General features: G+C 42.3%; 1 protein-coding gene across 2 annotated transcripts in view; it reads right to left on the reverse strand.

Moving 5' to 3' along the window:
* The window catches only part of LOC131192460 (CD209 antigen-like protein C), a 36780-nt gene extending 19876 nt beyond the window's left edge, over positions 1–16904 (reverse strand). Inside the window, exons 1-2 of one of the 2 annotated variants that reach the window (XM_058171626.1) lie at positions 16768–16904; positions 1896–1946 (exon numbers count right to left, since the gene is read on the reverse strand). In XM_058171626.1, coding sequence (XP_058027609.1) covers positions 1896–1946; positions 16768–16837 — 121 coding nt within the window. In that variant the 5' untranslated portion in view covers positions 16838–16904. Of the gene's footprint in view, positions 1–1895; positions 1947–11127; positions 11360–16767 lie in introns of those variants that run through there. The other variant, XM_058171627.1, reaches the window with a different exon arrangement.
* Positions 16905–17190: the final 286 nt, after the last annotated feature.

The following is a 17190-nucleotide window of genomic DNA, read 5'->3' on the forward strand; positions in this document are numbered from 1 at the left end:
CTGGGAGAGAGCCAAGAGACCCACCCACCCACCCCCGCAGTGTTGCCACAGCTGGGAAGATGGCAACATCCTGGGATGCCGGGATGCCCAAGGGGATGAAGCCCTTCCTCGCAAAGAGTCTTTTGGGCCCAAGGCAGCTTGGCGGCTGGTGGCCCTGTGCCCCATGGGGCATTGCCAGGTCGTTCCTCCAAGGGGCCAAAGCCTCCTGGCTGACCCAAAAGGCCCTCGGAGGGGGAGAACAGCCGGCCTTCCTAGCACAGCGCTGCCTCTTCCCAAAAGGGAAGTTTTGTTGTTTGTTTGCCTTTGAAGGTGTCTCTCACCCGCTTGGCTTGTTTCTGTTTCATTTGTCTGCCTCTGAGAAGGACTGGCTGGCTGCAAAACTCTTGTGGCTTGAGGCTATTGTGTGCACTCTGTACATGGGCCCCAGCTGCCTCGGAGCAGCTTCAAAGCCCTTTGGGGGCTCTGCTCCCAAACCTGTGCCCAAACCGAGGGACCCTTGGGGGCTTCTTTGCATGCTGCAGGATCTCCCAGCGTGACAGTTTTGCACCCTGCAGACTGATAGAAAGCAGCTGGGACTCCCCTGGCGGAAAAGAAGAAGACCGGCATCGAGAAACAGATGAGGCGGCGAGGGCCGAACAGCGTTGGTGGGGAAGTGTGCAGAATGTCTCCAGACAAAACTATATCGCACTTTTGACCAGTCCTCACACTTATGACCGGTCATCATTTATGCCTGTTGCAGCATTTTGTGCATAGGGACTACTCAGAGGGCTGAAAAAGTTATTTTTGACCTGTCCTCACACTTTTGACTGGTCCTCACACCTACAACTATCTTTACATTTTGCACCCTATCTTGTAACCGTGGTGAAGAGAAGCAGTTGTGAAATGAGTGATATGGTTGTTAAAAATGCTGCAATGGGCATAAATGTGAGGATGGTCATAAGTGTGAGGACTGGTCAAAAATTACTTTTTTTAGCCCTCTGAGTAGTTTCTATGCCCATAGCCACATCCACTCAGTCACATGAGGAGTTAGCCACGCCCACCAGTCACATGACCACCAAGCCACACCCCAAAATAAGCCACGCCCACAGAACTGGTACAAAAAAATTAGCTCCCCCCTCCCCCCCCGTGGCCCGGGCCTTTGCTTATTTTTCTGTATTTGGCCCTCACTCAAAAAACTTTGGACACCCCTGGCTTAGAATATGTGCTTCTGATGAAAAAAAATGCAACTTTTACTTTGGTTTTGCCGATTAGATAGATTTGTTGTTATACAAATGGCTAGTTATATACTACTGTGTAAAAGTAAAAAGTTGAGGTTGAAGTTGTACTGAACTAAAAAGAATTGGAAGTCAACACCTTTTTCTTTCGTCCCTGGTACCTCATATTTTCTTTCCTCCTTTTTCTTCCCTTAATTTTCTATTTTTATTTTTATTTGTATTTTATACATTGATAAAACAATAAAAGTTTGGGCCGGTTTAGCTCTGCCTGGTAAGGCCTGTTATTAAGAACACAAAGCCTGCAATTACTGCAGGTTCGAGCCCGGCCCAAGGTTGACTCAGCCTTCCATCCTTTATAAGGTAGGTAAAATGAGGACCCAGATTGTTGGGGGGGCAATAAGTTGACTTTGTAAATATATACAAATAGAATGAGACTATTGCCCTATACATTGTAAGCCGCCCTGAGTCTTCGGAGAAGGGCGGGGTATAAATGTAAACAAAAAAAAAAAAAAAAAAATTTGAAGGGACTGTATTTTCCTGCAACCAGCTGCCAAAGACATGGTAGTTAGGATGGAGAATAGATTAAAATCGATCTGTTAATCAGGAGGAAGAGGAAACAAAGTCGAACTAATTTGCATATTCTCCAAGAATAGAAAAGTCAAAATAATCATATTAACTCACCTTCTGGGGGAACAGGAAATGGTGTCAATGCTCCAGCAGACATATAAATCCCTATTGACACAAAGAAAAAAATCCTATTTAATAGTTGGTATTCTATGGGATATGTGTTATGACACCACAATCAATATAGTAGAACCTCTGCTCACGACCATAATTTGTTCCATAACTTTGGTCGCAAACCAATTTGGTCGTGACCCAAACCTAATTTTGGAAATTTGGCGCTTATCAAAAAAAATGGCACAAAAGGGGAAATTGGCCGCGGAAAAAGAAATTGTGGATTTTTTGGTCAGAATCCGATTTGGTCATGGTCAGAAGCGTTTGTGACCAGAGGTTCTACTGTTTGATCAGTATATATGTATGTCTGTGTGACTGTGTATGCTCATGCATGATTGTGTTTAAAATATTAAATAGAGAGCAACCGTGTTTCCCCAAAAACAAAACCCTGTCTTATATTTTTTTTGAAATAACTGCTTGACCTTATTGCCATGCACTCAAAAGCCCAATTGCACTTATTATCAGGGGATGTCTTATTTTGGGGGAAACAGGGTAATACATTTTGTCACAGGTCATATAGCCTTTCCGTATATAATTATGCATTTGGCCATCATAAAATTGTTTATTTAAGATTTAATCTTAGGTGGATTTACTGGAGAATATATCTCATTCACATAGCAGCATTTACTCAGAATTATTTTGGAACAGAACGGCATAGAAATACTACTAATAAAATAAACATGTAGAAATTCCATTTTAAATGTTCTCTAAAAAACCAAGGCATGTACCTAAAAATTCAGATGATTTATTAGAAATAATCATAATTATTATAATCTCCCAGGGGGACAGTACCTTGATGTGATTGTGGATTTTGTGTGCTCTGACGAAAATGAGAGCTATGCCCGAAGTTCAACCATACTGGACAGGTAGCAACAGAAGAGCTAGACAAAGCGTACCTCTCCCATAAACAATATGGTGCAACATAATTTACAAAAACCCATAATGATTGCTCATCACCTGGATCAAGAAGGACCACATTAAGTGTTGGAGTTTCTGAACATCTGGTGATGAATAAGCTACAGGACTCAGGAGTATTGGCTAAGCCAGTGATGGCTAACCTTTTTGCCATTGCGTGCCAGGAGGGGGGGCACACCCATAATTATATGCGCTCCACCCCCACACATGCATGCATGACACCTCCATGCTCCACCCCCGCTCTTGGCATGCAATGGCCCAGTAGGCCTGTTTTTCTCTCTCGCCTGGCTCCAGAGCCTCTCTAGGAATCTGGGGAGGGCAAAAACAGCCTTCTCCACCACCACCACCCGGAAGCCCTCCAGAAGCCAGAAATGGCCCATTTGCCAACTTCCAGTCAGTTCAGAAGGCCCAAAAATCAATTGGCCAGTGAGTGCATGGGCGCAGGAGCTGAGTTCACGTGTCCACTGATATAGCTATGCGTGCCACCCGTGCCATAGATTCGCCATCACAGGGCTAAGCAATTAAGCCTAGCAGCTGCAGGACAACCAGAAGAAAAAATGTTTACCCATTGCAAGTATACAAAGATTGAAAACAGAAATAATGATCTGTTATTAGAAATCACTGTCAATGAGAAGAGGATATCTGAAAAGAATATACCAGTTCTGGAAAGAATAAGATCCAGAATTAAAAGTAATAAATCAGAAAGAATAGAACAGAAGCTAGTAGGTCAATGATGTTTATAATATGAAATAAGGGATTAAATAAATAAATTAGAAAGAATAGAACAGAAGCTAGTAGATCAATGATGTTTATAATATGAAATAAAGGGTTAAATTAGTGGATCAGAGGAACGCTGTCGATATAATTTACTTGGATTTCAGCAAAGTATTTGATAAAGTAGACCATAACCTACTACTAGATAAAGTAGAAAAATGTGGGTTAGACAGCACCACCACCAGATGGATTCGTAACTGGCTGACCAACTGCACTCAACATGTAGTCCTCAATGGAACTACATCCACATGGAGGGAAGTATGCAGTGGAGTACCCCAAGGCTCTGTTTTAGGCCCAGTACTCTTCAACATCTTCATCAATGACTTGGACAAGGGGATAGATGGGGAACTCATCAAATTTGCTGATGACACCAAGCTGGCAGGAATAGCCAACAATCCAGAAGATAGGCTCAAGATACAGAAGGATCTTGACAGACTTGAACATTGGGCGCTAACTAACAAAATGAAATTTAACAGTGAAAAAAGTAAGGTTCTACATTAAGGCCAAAAAAACAAAATGCACAGGTACCATATATGTGGTACCTTGCTCAATAGTACCTGTGAGAGGGATCTTGGAGTCCTAGTGGACAACCATTTAGATATGAGCCAGCAGTGTGCAGCAGCTGCCAAAAAAAGCCAACACAGTTCTGGGCTGCATAAACAGAGGGATAGAATCAAGATCACGTGAAGTGTTAGTGCCACTTTATAATGCCTTGGTAAGGCCACACTTGGAATATTGCATTCAGTTTTGGTCTCCACGATGTAAAAAAGATGTTGAGACTCTAGAAAGAGTGCAGAGAAGAGCAATAAAGATGGTTAGGGGACTGAAGACTAAAACATATGAAGAACGGTTGCAGGAACTGGGTATGTCTAGTTTAATAAAAAGAAGGACTAGGGGAGACATGATAGCAGTGTTCCAATATCTCAGGGGTTGCCACAAAGAAGAGGGGGTCAAGCTATTCTCCAAAGCACCTGAGGGCAGGACAAGAAGCAATGAGTGGAAACTAATCAAGGAGAGAAGCAACTTAGAACTAAGGAGAAATTTTCTGACAGAACAACTTGCCTGCAGAAGTTGTGAATGCTCCAACACTGGAAATTTTTAAGAAAACGTTGGATAGCCATTTGTCTGAAATGGTGTAGGGTTTCCTGCCTAGGCAGGGGGTTGGACTAGAAGACCTCCAAGGTCCCTTCCAACTCTGTTATTATGTTATGTTATTATGTTAAATAAATAAATTAAATAAATATTAAATAAATAAATTTAATATTAAATAAAAAAGAACCAAAGTTGCAGAGAACAGAAAAGATCTATCCAGGGCAGAGAAATTAAAGCCTTGCCAGAAGTATCTCAGGCTCTAGAGGCAAACTGGGTTCTTGATGGTAGAGGCAGCTACTTTCATTGCCAAAAACCCTCTGCCTTCTCAGAAACAACATAGTCCTCTAACTAAAAAAACAAGAGGAACTGAAACAAAGAATAACTGAGCATCTCAAACAATAAAAAAACAGCAGAATAAGATTGTTTGCATTGGAGCTTCCTCCAAAGAAACAGCTAGTACAAGTACTAATAATACCAATACTGCTATATCAGATAAAAGCACCAGCTCACTGCAAGTAACAAATCAACCAATCTAAAGCACAGCTGCAGTTATAACTGAATACCTTGGACTGATTTCGAATGCAAAATCAACAAACAAACAAATAAAAAGCCCAACAGTGCACTACCAGAATTGAAGATCAAGTTAGAAAATAAGATCAGCCTGCTAAAATCAGATGCAAGCAAGCCAGAACAAATGAAGGGAAGCTGAAGAACTTGAAGGCCAAAGAATGCCTAATCAAGAAATAATGCTGGAAACCAGGAAGATCAAGGAAGCACTGAAAATAATAAAGCAGTGAACAATAACTAATAACTCAAATAATAGCTAATAATAACTGGAAATTAAATAATATAACCAAGGAGATTAGCAGATATGAAACCTGAATTGCACACTGTTGGCAGAATCTCCAGCTTTAGTCAGATCAGTAATATTTCTACCAATCCATCAACTGAGAGATTCCAATGAACTAGTCAACACCGAATAAAGAACAAACAGTGTAGTTCTGGATGCAGCTGCTGGACAACCCAAAGAAATACAACAAGATTCCAGCTTGGCTAAAAGAGGTGAACAAGAATAAAAAAGAAGCTGAAATGAAAGAACTTGTAATAACAACAGAAATGATAAAGAAAAGAGCAAGGAAGATGAAGTATTGGTCAACCTCAGGTGAAGATGAACTACATGGTTTTTGGTTGAAACATCTGACTGCCTTCCACCCACTCACTGCCAAGAAATTTAACAGCATACTGCAAGAAGGTGAAATTGAAGATTGGTAAACATCTGGCAAAATCTGATAATGAAAGATCCAGCAAAAGGTCAATTAACTTACATATTAATAATTTTCAAATTGCTAAATGATGTTGTACCTGACGCAATCCAGCAGCATCTAGTTGAATAGAAGTTCTTTGTGCCTGAGCAGAAAGGAAACTGCCCAAAGAGCAAAAGAACAAAACATCATCTCCTTATTTATTTATTTATTTTGTCAAATACATATTAAATAATATATATAAGTATAAGCATGAATTGAATACATAAAATGAATACAATTAAAGGGAACATTAGGACAGGGACGGTAGGCTTGCTGGTGCTCTTATGCACGCCCCTTACAGAGCTCTTAGGAATGGGGTGAGGTCAACAATAGACAGTCTTAGGAGACCACAGAGTCAGGTAGTGCATTCTAGGCATTAACAACTCTGTTACTGAAGTCATATTTTCTGCAATCGAGATTGGAGCGGTTCACTTTAAGTTTGAATCTATTGTGTGCTTATGTATTGTTGTAGTTGAAGCTGAAGTAGTGATTGACAGGAAGGACATTGTAGCAGATTATTTTATGAGCTATGCTCAAGTCATACCGAAGGCGGTGTAGTTCTAAATTTTCTAAACCCAGAATTTCAAGTCTGGTGGCATAAGGTATTTTCTTGCAAGCAGAGGAGTGGAAGATAATTGACAAAATGATTTTGGAAAACTGCAAGAAAAGAATGACCAGCATGAATGTAGCTTGGATTGATTACAAGAAGGCATTTAGCTTCCTGCCACATGATTGGATAATCAAGTATCCAGAAATATCAGGTATCAGTAGAAACATCAGAAATAAAGGATTTTTTTTTATAGGAACTTTTGGAGGCTTATCTTTTCTTAATAAGTTTTTAAACAAGAGATTTTTACACCAATATATTAAAGATTGGAAATTCTTTCATTGTTAGATGTTAAGCTGATTGGTGAGCAGATGGTGGAAAATGTGTAAGATAGAAGACAAGGGGAAGGAGAATGCTTAAGATGTGATTTTGATGGGTTTTTAAAAAAAAAAATATATATATATAGGGTTTAATTTTTACAACTGACTTATTTTGGGTATAAGGTGTTACTATTTGATATATGTGAGGTATAAAGGAATGGGAAGATGGAATATTGTTTAACTTTTGGAGGACAGATAGAAAAATTTATGGATGTAATGTTGGTATTTGGTTAAATAGAATTTAATTGTTATAATTGATATATTTTGGATATAAGTTATAATTTTAATAATGTTATTTGACAGATGTAAGGTAAATTGAAGAAATATTAATATTAGCAATGTTATTTGATTTATGTAAGTGATATTAAAGATATGAGAAGATAGAATATTGTTTATTTTTGGAGATTGGATAAAAAATTAAGAATTTAAGCTGGAAATATGAATTATATTTGGGAGACTGTTTAAGGAAGAAAGGTATATTATAAAAGAATTTCTGATGAATACTGGAAGATGGAATATCGTCTTGGTCTTTTTTTTTTTTTTTTATGTTATAAAAAGTTTTTATTGGTCAAAAAAAATTTATGCAAATACATATCAGGTATGGTAAATTTTCATTTTTCTTATACATGATAAGAATTTTACTCAAAATTTTAAACACATACAACAGCCATATGGCAAGCAGGTGATACGAAGTAGCTAAGTTTCAATCTTACACAATAAGGAAGGGTCAAGAATAATCAGAATATCATACGAAAGAGAATAAGGAAAACCAACACAATACCAAATATCTTTGTCACTTCCTAGTTTTGGATCTCAGAACTCTGGGTTCAGCCTGACCCAACTCCAGGGCCGCAACAGCGGCAGCCGCCTCCGCCCCATGGTCTATAACCTCCCCTTCTTCAATTCCTGGGTCATCTAAATCCAGGAGGGCTTTGTGTTCCTCCACGTGAGCGCAGCCTCCGCAATTGTACTAATTTTTTTCGTAATGCCCTCCCGGAAAATCATCAATCCCTCTGGCATCAGCCATCTGAAGCCCACTCCCTTCTGGTACAATTTGCTTGATAAAAAATAATATTTCTTTCTCATTTCACGTACCTGTCTGGGAATCTGCCTCAGAATGGCTATCTCCCTGCCCCTATAAGTCAGTGCCCCACTCCTATGTTTTCTAAGAATTTCATCTCTCGTCTCTCTTTTCACAAATTTGACATGAACCTCTCTAGGAACTGCATGCGTGCGTGCATATTGTGAATTAACTCTATAAACTCGATCCACATCCCAATTCATAAAATCAACACCTCTCCCAAGAAATTCTCCCAACAGTTTAGTCACAACATCTCTCAAGTCTTCTTGGTCCACTTCTTCCAAATTTTGAAACCTAAGAAAATAAGACATTTTATCCATCTGTAGTCCAAGCACAGCATTGCTTGTCGTCTCCCCTCTTTTCTGTACTGCCCGCATCTCACCCTCCAGACCTTCCACTTTCTGCTTATTTTCTGCTGAGACTTGTTGAGTATCCTTTAAATCCTTTTGGATAGTCACAATTTCTGCTCTTATTTCATCCAGTTTCTTGTCCATATTAGATAACTTTTCCAGAATTCTCTCCATTTCTCCAGCAGTTGGTCTCTGACCTTTTGCCATTTAAAAAAAAAAATTTTTAAAATCCTCAGGCAAGCACAGTATCCTTATAATTTCCTCCGGATCCACCAGGGGGCACTCACAGGAGCAACGAGTCCAGAGTACAGTTAGTCAACCAGGAAGCCGAAGGGAAGTGATGTCATCAAGATTCTCATAGTGAAGGCGGAAGCTGGACGCCACCATTGTTCCCCAGAGGAGGGGCCTCAAACCCTCCCTCCTAAATTTCTCCATCACCTCTTTCTCCAGAGCTCCACAAAACCGGTAATCTTGTTATTTTAAGTTCTCCTCTCTCCAAGTGATTCGTGCTCCTTCCAGTCGCAGGGAGAAAAACCCCGCACTCGGAGTACTCCACTCACATTTGCCGATATCCCTTCCTTCTTCATTCCTCAATTCTTCTCCGTTCCCTGTTCACCACCAGGCTGCTGCAATTATAAATCCAAAGCCCCGGTGTCACCGAGCACAGCGGCCCAGGCGACGACCAAAATAATGGCCGCGGCCTGTGGCCTCCGAACCCCGCCGAGCCTAGGACGCGCCAGCATCGGTCCCCCCAGTCCTGTATATCGGCTAGGAGACCCCTGGCGAGCCGTCCGTGCGGCAGGTGTCCTTTTCGGAACACCTGGCCCCTAAGGGCCTCGGCGGCGGCCGGATTCGGACACTGGAGGCAGGAGAAGCCTTCCAGACGTCCGTTGCCACCGGATACCGGAAGTCGTCTCCTAATATCGTCTTGGTCTTGATCGATGAAGATTGGATATTAAAAACTATAAGATTCTGAAGACTTCAGGAGTGGAATGGATTGATATATATTTGGTGTTAATCGATGAAGATTGGATATTAAAAACTATGTATTTTATTGATGAACTGGAAATACTAATTTAATTGGAAGATTCTGAAGATTTTAGGAGTGGAATGGACTGATATATAATGGACTGGAAGAAGAATGTACTTTTTTGTTTCTGGAAGGGGAGTTAAGGTCTTAGAGAGAGGAGCGACTATGGATTATGACTTATGTTGTATTTTAATTTATGATTGTTAATCTTATACCCTGTACTTTGTTCTGGGAAGTCTCGGGGGGTGGGAGGGGAGGAGGAAGGGGAGAGGGGAGATGAAGGATCAATGTAAAGGAATGATTGAAGATATGTAATTAAGAAATAGAAATAATTTGAAATGAAATCGGGGCTGCTCAGCTGCCATTTCAGAAGGAATGGAAAGGAGAGGAGAGAGTGAAGGAAGAAAGTAGGTAGGAAAGAGAGGTAGAAAAGGGGAAAGGAGAGGAAGAAGAAAGGGAAAGAGAGAGGGTTAGAAAGGGTGGAAGAGAAGAGTAGGGAAAGAGGAGAGGATGTAGAAAAGCGAAGGAGAGGAAGGATGAAGAAAGTAGAAGAAAGTAGAGAAGGGAGGAGGAAAGGTTTGTTAAGGTAGGAAGTGGTAGCTGGGCAGGTCCGAATAAGTAACAAATGAAAGTTAATGACTAATGTTGAATAAGAGACTGTATATTGAATAGGTTGTTGGAAAATGGAAATAAAACTTTTTTACTAAAAAAGAAAAGAAAAAAAAACTCTGTGCAAAGATCAATGGCACAATGGAAGACACAGTTGCTGCTCAATGAGGATGGGAAAGGTTAATATCAAGAGAGGAATCTTTCAAGGAGACTCACTACCACCACTATTGTTTCCTGTGTTGTCAGCAACACTGAACAAGTCAGGTCATGGCTATCAAACATTAAAAACATCTGCCAGGCTATTCCATCTCCTTACAAGGAGAATCTGAAGCTTTATAGAAAAACACCATCCGACGTATGTCTATGGAGGAATGCCTTCTTTGTGCACTTCTATTTGTAAATAAGCCCTTATTTATTTCACATATTTCCCCTTCACAATTCCAAAAGACTCTTCGTGGTTTGCATAAAATAGGACATAACAGTTAAAACATCCACAGTACAATCTAAAAACCCGAGAATCATAAATAAGAGACAAAAACAATAAACAACGTAAGCACAATCTCAGTAATACCAGAAAAATAGAAAATAAAAATGGTAAGTCACTTAGATCCCCAGTATTTTTTTTTTTTGCAAAGGTTAGTAAGTGATGACCTTGCGACATCTGACCATTTGGAAAAGTGGGGAGCATGTCATCCATTTGCAATATAGCTTTTGCATCAATGTAATCCTTATTCTCTTAGAAGTTCTATTCCTGTAAGATGCACCAATGTAGTTACATCTAGGGATATAGCCACATATATCATAGGGATCGGTCACAAACTGTGATCTTGTTTCAAATGCACAATCTTTTGGCTGGTGTTCATCATCTTCAGCCTGACTAGGTGGCTCAGTGGCTAAAACACTGAACTTGTCAATCAGAAAGGTCGGCAGTTCTGCGGTTCGAATCCCTAGTACAGGTCTCCTGCGTGAGCAGCGGGGTTGGACTAGATGACCTCCAAGGTCCCTTCCAATTCTGTTACTGTTATTATAGAAGCTTAGAAGGGAGAAGCTACAAATTTTAGTGATAAAAGCAAGAGCTAGAAACCTGAACACTTACCTGAAGCAGAGATGCCTTACTGAGTGAAAAAATAATAATTCCTTTGGAGAAGGAAGAAGATAAACTACTTTATCTGAAAGCACAATTTGGAAATTTCACAATTATTTTGCTTAGTTCTGCAATATGTCTGGCATTCCCCTTATTCAGCTCAGTCGTTGCTTCCAATGCTAAACCAAGTTCTTCCTCTTTACATATGATTATTAATGAGCTTTTAACACTGAGTGTCTTTGCATTAAGGGATGAAAGAGTGAAGTAAAGTAGTCATGGGGCAGGCTGCCTTTTTATGGCCATGGAGTGCCACTTCTTGTGTAATATTGTGGTTTTCCAAGCAACAGAGCAAATACTTAGAAAAACCTGTCAGTGTCGTAACTGCTACTGAGATCGCTAATGTACCATCCGGAACTCACAGCCACCTACTTGATAGTGGGAAACGTGGGAAAGAAGTCATGCTGGTTGGGGACTTGGTATGTTTGACTGAAACAATAGCACTTATATACCACTTCATAATGCTTTCACAGCCCTCTCTAAGCAGTTTACAAAGTGAGTATATTGCCCCCAACGATCTGGGTCCTCATTTTACCCACCTCGGAAGAATGGGAGGCTGAGTCAACCTTGAGCAGGTGAGATTTGAACTGCAGCTAGCAGTCAGCTGAGGTAGTCTGCAGTACTGCACTCTAACCACTGCACCACCTCAGCTCAATAGCCATCAGGTGTGAGGGAAATTGAAACATGCTTTTAAGACACGTATAACTAACCATTTTCAGTATTAGGTCTAGTGACATGCCACACCCATGCCCATGTAACACTAGCATAACTGCCTTTTTAGGAAAGAAAAGTCATCGCCAATAAAAGCACATCAGAGTAAAAAGTGAAGGATTAGATAGGCATTTTGCTTCCTGAAACCAGGATGGACATTTCCTCTATTAGAAAAAGCACTGAGCAAATTTTTTATGAAGTTTGAAGGATAGAAAAACAGTTTATCTCTCCAAATGAAAATGATAAACAAATATATAGGTTGGGTTCACATACAAGTGTCGGTTTGGTGTAGTGGTAAAGCTGCTGCCTAGAAATTGGAGATTGTGAGTTCTAGCTCTGCCTTCAGCATGAAAGGCAACTAGGTGACTTTGGGTCAATCATTCTCCGTCCAACCCTCCTCAGAGAGTTGTTGTGGGCAAAATAAGAGGAGGAAGCAATATTAAGTGTAATGTATCTTTAAATGGTTTTGGCGGGAAACAAGCACGTTGCTGATTGGTTAAAGCCGCCGGTAGAACTGTATATAAGGAGAGGTTTTTCCCCAGCCTGGTTGCTGGGTTCACCATATATTAAAGAGCTGTTGTCACTACCCTGGTCTCCAGCCTCGTTACTTCCCGAACTTAACCCTGGCGACGAGGATGGGATCTCGAGGCTAAGAGCACCTGGAACGAGCTGAACGCACGGAGAACCGAACCCAGCAAACTCAGGGCAGAAACGCGGAGATGGCCAGCTACACTCCGCCCGCACCGTTTGACCCAGCCAGGGAGAAATGGGGAACGTACATGACCCGTTTGAGCTTCCTAGAACAAGCGAACTGCAAGGAGTTCAGACAACCGCAAATGGGCATATTTCCTGAGCCACTGTGGTCCTGAGGTCATCGACATTGCGGAAGCCCTGGCAGAGCCAACGCCGGTACAATCGGTACCGTGGCAAACTCTGCAAAATCTATTGAAAAACCATTTCGCGCCAACACCGTCCAAATACGTACGGCGTTTTGAATTTGGGGAGCGCAGACAGCAAGAGGGCGAATCCATCAGCAATTACATGGCCGCCCTGCGAAAAGCCTCCAAGGACTGTGGGTACCGAGACTTGGATGAGGAGCTGTTAGAGCAACTCATCCGTGGGGTCAGAGACATGCGTTTGCGGAGGCGGCTGCTATCAAAAAGCAATCTAACGCTGGCAAACGCTCTGGACGAAGCCAGAGCTCATGAGGTGTCCACCCAACCGGCGGAAACCCTGCAAAGCCACTCGCCCAGCGTCACAAGCGCGAAATCAACCCCGGTCCATAGTGAAGAAATCCAGCCCGAGTCAGACGGCGAGGATGAGGAAGGAGTTTGCCTCACCGAGAAGAATTGGGGGAGCGTTTGAGAAAAGTTCTGGGCATTTTCCGGTCAGCCGGTCTAAAGGTTAAAGTGAACAAATGCCAGATAGGGGTAGAATCCGTAGATTTCTTGGGCTACAGAATAGACAAGGAGGGAATTCACCCACTGAAAGCAAGGTCAAGGCAATAGAAAGGCTCCAGCGCCCAAAAACAAAACAGAGCTACAGGCATTCCTGGGTCTAGTGAATTTTCTGCGGTCTTTTTAAAAATAAGGCAACCGTTGCCGAGCCGCTACATAAGTTACTGGGAAAGAATACTGCTTGGTCTTGGGGAAAGTCGGAAGCTAGGGCTTTGAGCAGTAAAAACCTACTCTCGGCGATAGCTTACTGGTTCAGTATCATAGCTCATTGCCATTGGTATTAGTCTGCGATGCTTCCCCTTACGGGGTGGGGCTGTGCTCAGCCACAGGTTTCAAATGGCACAGAAGCCCCAATAGCCTTCTACTCCAGAGCGATGTCCTCGACAGAGGAACTATAGCCAGTTGGATAAGGCGCTAGCTATTGTGTCAGGGTAAAAAGTTTCACGAATCGTTTTGGTAGAGACTTTGAAATTGTGACAGACCATAGACCACTGTTAGGGATACTGGCTGGCGACCGCCCAGCGCCTGTGGCACTTTCGCCACGATTGACCCGATGGACTATCTTCTTAGCCGCCTATTCCTACAAACTGCAGCATCGGCCGGGAAAAGAGTTGGGGCATGCGGACGCATTAAGCAGATGCCCACTACCAGGAGCGATCGAAGACCCCACTCCGGGGACACCCATACTGTTAATTGACTCTCTGGACTCTGGCCCAGTCACATCTAAGGAGGTGGCTCGGGCATCATACGGGGACATTACTTTGAGAACTGTACTCGGTTGGGTACAAAGAGGGTGGCCCGCTGCGCGGGCGGCGTTTTAAAGAATTTGTAAAAAGCGTGGGGAACTGTCGGCTCAAGGGGTGCCTGCTATGGGGGATAGAGTGGTGATCCCAGAAAATTGAGGAAAAGGGTGTTGGATCTCCTCCACGAGGTCACCCAGGGATCGTGGGATGAAGGGTTTAGCGAGAAGCTATGTGTGGTGGCCCTTAATGGACTCAGAAATTGCTGAAAGGGTAGGAAATGCCAGGCCTGCCAGGAGTCAGACCGCTACTAGCGGCCCCGGTTCGGGAATGGGAGAAACCCCAGGGCCCTGGTCTAGAATACACATTGATTTTGCGGCCCTTCCACGGCCAAACCTTCCTGGTAGTAGGACGCCTATTCCAAATGGCTGGAAATCATTCTCATGAGATCCATGACAGCCGAGGCCGTGATCTCAGTCCTCGGCACCTATTTGTAACCCATGGGTTGCCCGACACGCTAGTGTCCGATAACGCCCGCAATTCACGGCAACCCAATTTGAGAATACTTGGCAGAGGAGGGCATCCGACATGCCCTCTCGGCGCCTTTCCACCCTGCGACGAATGGCCTTGCAGGCGTTCCGTCGGGCGCTAAAGAGGCATTGTCAGACTTAAGCCAGGCGACTGGCAAACAAAATAGATATTTTCCTGGCAGTCAACACAGAACCCCTGTGTCACAACCGGCAGAAGCCAGCGAATTGTTAATGGGCAGCTCAGGTGCCCCTAGACCGTCTACATCAAACTATCGCGGAGGGTTACAAGGGAAATAGGAAAAACAAGAGAAATGGACATAGGCGACCGAGTGTGGGCACACAACTATGGTGAAGGCCCAACCTGGATAGCAGGACAAATCCTAAACAGAACAGGTCCCAAATCATACTTAGTAGAATTAAGGGGCGGCCGGTATGGGCGCCACATAGACCAAATCTGACGCATAGCTGAACAATCTGAATCAATAGAAACAGGCCCTGACTACACAATGTTTGATTCCACAGCTGACTCAAACCGGAGAACTCGCAGGACTTAGCTGAAATTCGGAGGTCCAGCGGCCCACAGGTTCAGTAGAAAACAGCAGGGACGACTCTGCTAATAATCCAGGGCGGATGGCCTAGAGAAGAGCTGAGAGGAGCAAACAGCCCCTCGGTCAGCTCGACCCACTCCCAGGAATGTACTGCGCAGGTCCGAAAGAGTCAGGAGACGCCCAGTCTATTTGCGTGATTACGTTGAAAAATAATATGTAAATATCATGTAAATAGGGGTAAAGTGTTTTCTGGGGGGAAGGAGTGTAATGTATCTTTAAATGGTTTTGGCGGGAAACAAGCACGTTGCTGATTGGTTAAAGCCGCCGGTAGAACTGTATATAAGGAGAGGTTTTTCCCCAGCCTGGTTGCTGGGTTCACCATATATTAAAGAGCTGTTGTCACTACCCTGGTCTCCAGCCTCGTTACTTCCCGAACTTAACATTAAGCATGTTGCCTTGAGTTACTTATAAAGTAATAGGCACAATAAAAATCTAATTAATAAACAAGTTGCTTACCAAGCTATACAAATTAACAGACTAAAATTCAATCAATTCATATGGCATGTGACAACATTTTGCAATCATATTGCAAAATAATTCAAGATGGCTATAAATAACAAACTTAAGTAGTTTTCTGCAAAATTGTATATCCTGTCTCATAGTGAACCGCTCCAATCTCGTTTGCAGAAAATATGACTTCAGTAACAGAGTTGTTAATGCGTGGAATGCATTACCAGACTCTGTGGTCTCATTCCAAAATCCCCCAAATTTTAACCTAAGACTGTATACTGTTGACCTCACCCCATTTCTAAGAGGTCTGTAAGGGGTGTGCATAAGAGCACCAGCGTGCCTACCATCCCTGTCCTAATGTTCCCTTTAATTGTATTCATTTTATGTATTCAATTCATGCTTATACTATTAAATATATTATTTAATATGTATTCAATAAATAAATAAATGAATAAATAAATAAATAAATAAATAAAATAGTCCTTGATAAGTTTATCCCATTCTTAAAAGGGGAGTAGGAGATATTTATCTGTCAAAGCAGGATAAGGGATCATCACGATTTAGAACATATTTCCATTTTTGAAATGCCACAAGAAGTTATTCTTATTCTGGCACATGACAGGACCTTTTATTTTGATATGCATTCTAGTGTGAATAGTCACCATCACTCCACATATACAACAGAGATGGGTTTCAGCAGGTTCTGACCAGTTCTGGAGAACCGGTAGTGGAAATTTTGAGTAGTTCAGAGAACCGGTAAATACCACCTCTGACTGGCCCCACCCCCATCTGTTCTCTGCCTCTTGAGTCCTATTTGAAATGGGGATTTTGCAGTAACCTTCCCCTGACATGCCCACCAAGCCATGCCACGCCCACCAAGCCACACCCACAGAACCAGTAGTAAAAAAATTTGAAACCCACCACTGATATACAAGATGCAGCTATTTAACTCTCTGGCTCTCCCAAGCAGCATAGTTATGAGAGTTCTAGGGATGAGCCCCTGTATCTGGAGAAGGCTGATCTGGCATCCCACTTGTGGTAGGAATGCACCACCCCTAGCTTTCCCCTTCCAGTCCTATCAGGTCCAGGCTGGTCCTACCTGTTTTCTGTGATGCTATATTTGGCAGTGGAGGTACCGGCCTGTTTGGATGTTGATTCTTTCTATCCATTCCTCCTGGCTGTGTGGATATTAATCAAGAATATGTTTCCAAATCTTCTAGGTGCATTAAGTATTCTGCTACTGTATCCTAGTTGTTACAGCTTCACTAAGGTTGAGTAAGCCTTACTTTCAGTTATTTCATTTCAGCAAAGCTATTTTGAGTACCGCTATGCAAATACTGTTCAGATGTTTGAATATTTGGTAGTGTTAACAAGATGCTTCTTATTAACTTTGCAATTTTGCTATTTCTACAAACGTTAACCTGCAGTAATACCTAAAAGGATGGAAATATGGTAAGTCAGAATTTACAAACCACAGTAGCTCATTTATGCAGCTTGCTAATTCAGAGACAAACAAATGACA

Source organism: Ahaetulla prasina, chromosome 2, assembly GCF_028640845.1.
Source record: "Ahaetulla prasina isolate Xishuangbanna chromosome 2, ASM2864084v1, whole genome shotgun sequence".
NCBI lineage: Eukaryota > Metazoa > Chordata > Lepidosauria > Squamata > Colubridae > Ahaetulla > Ahaetulla prasina.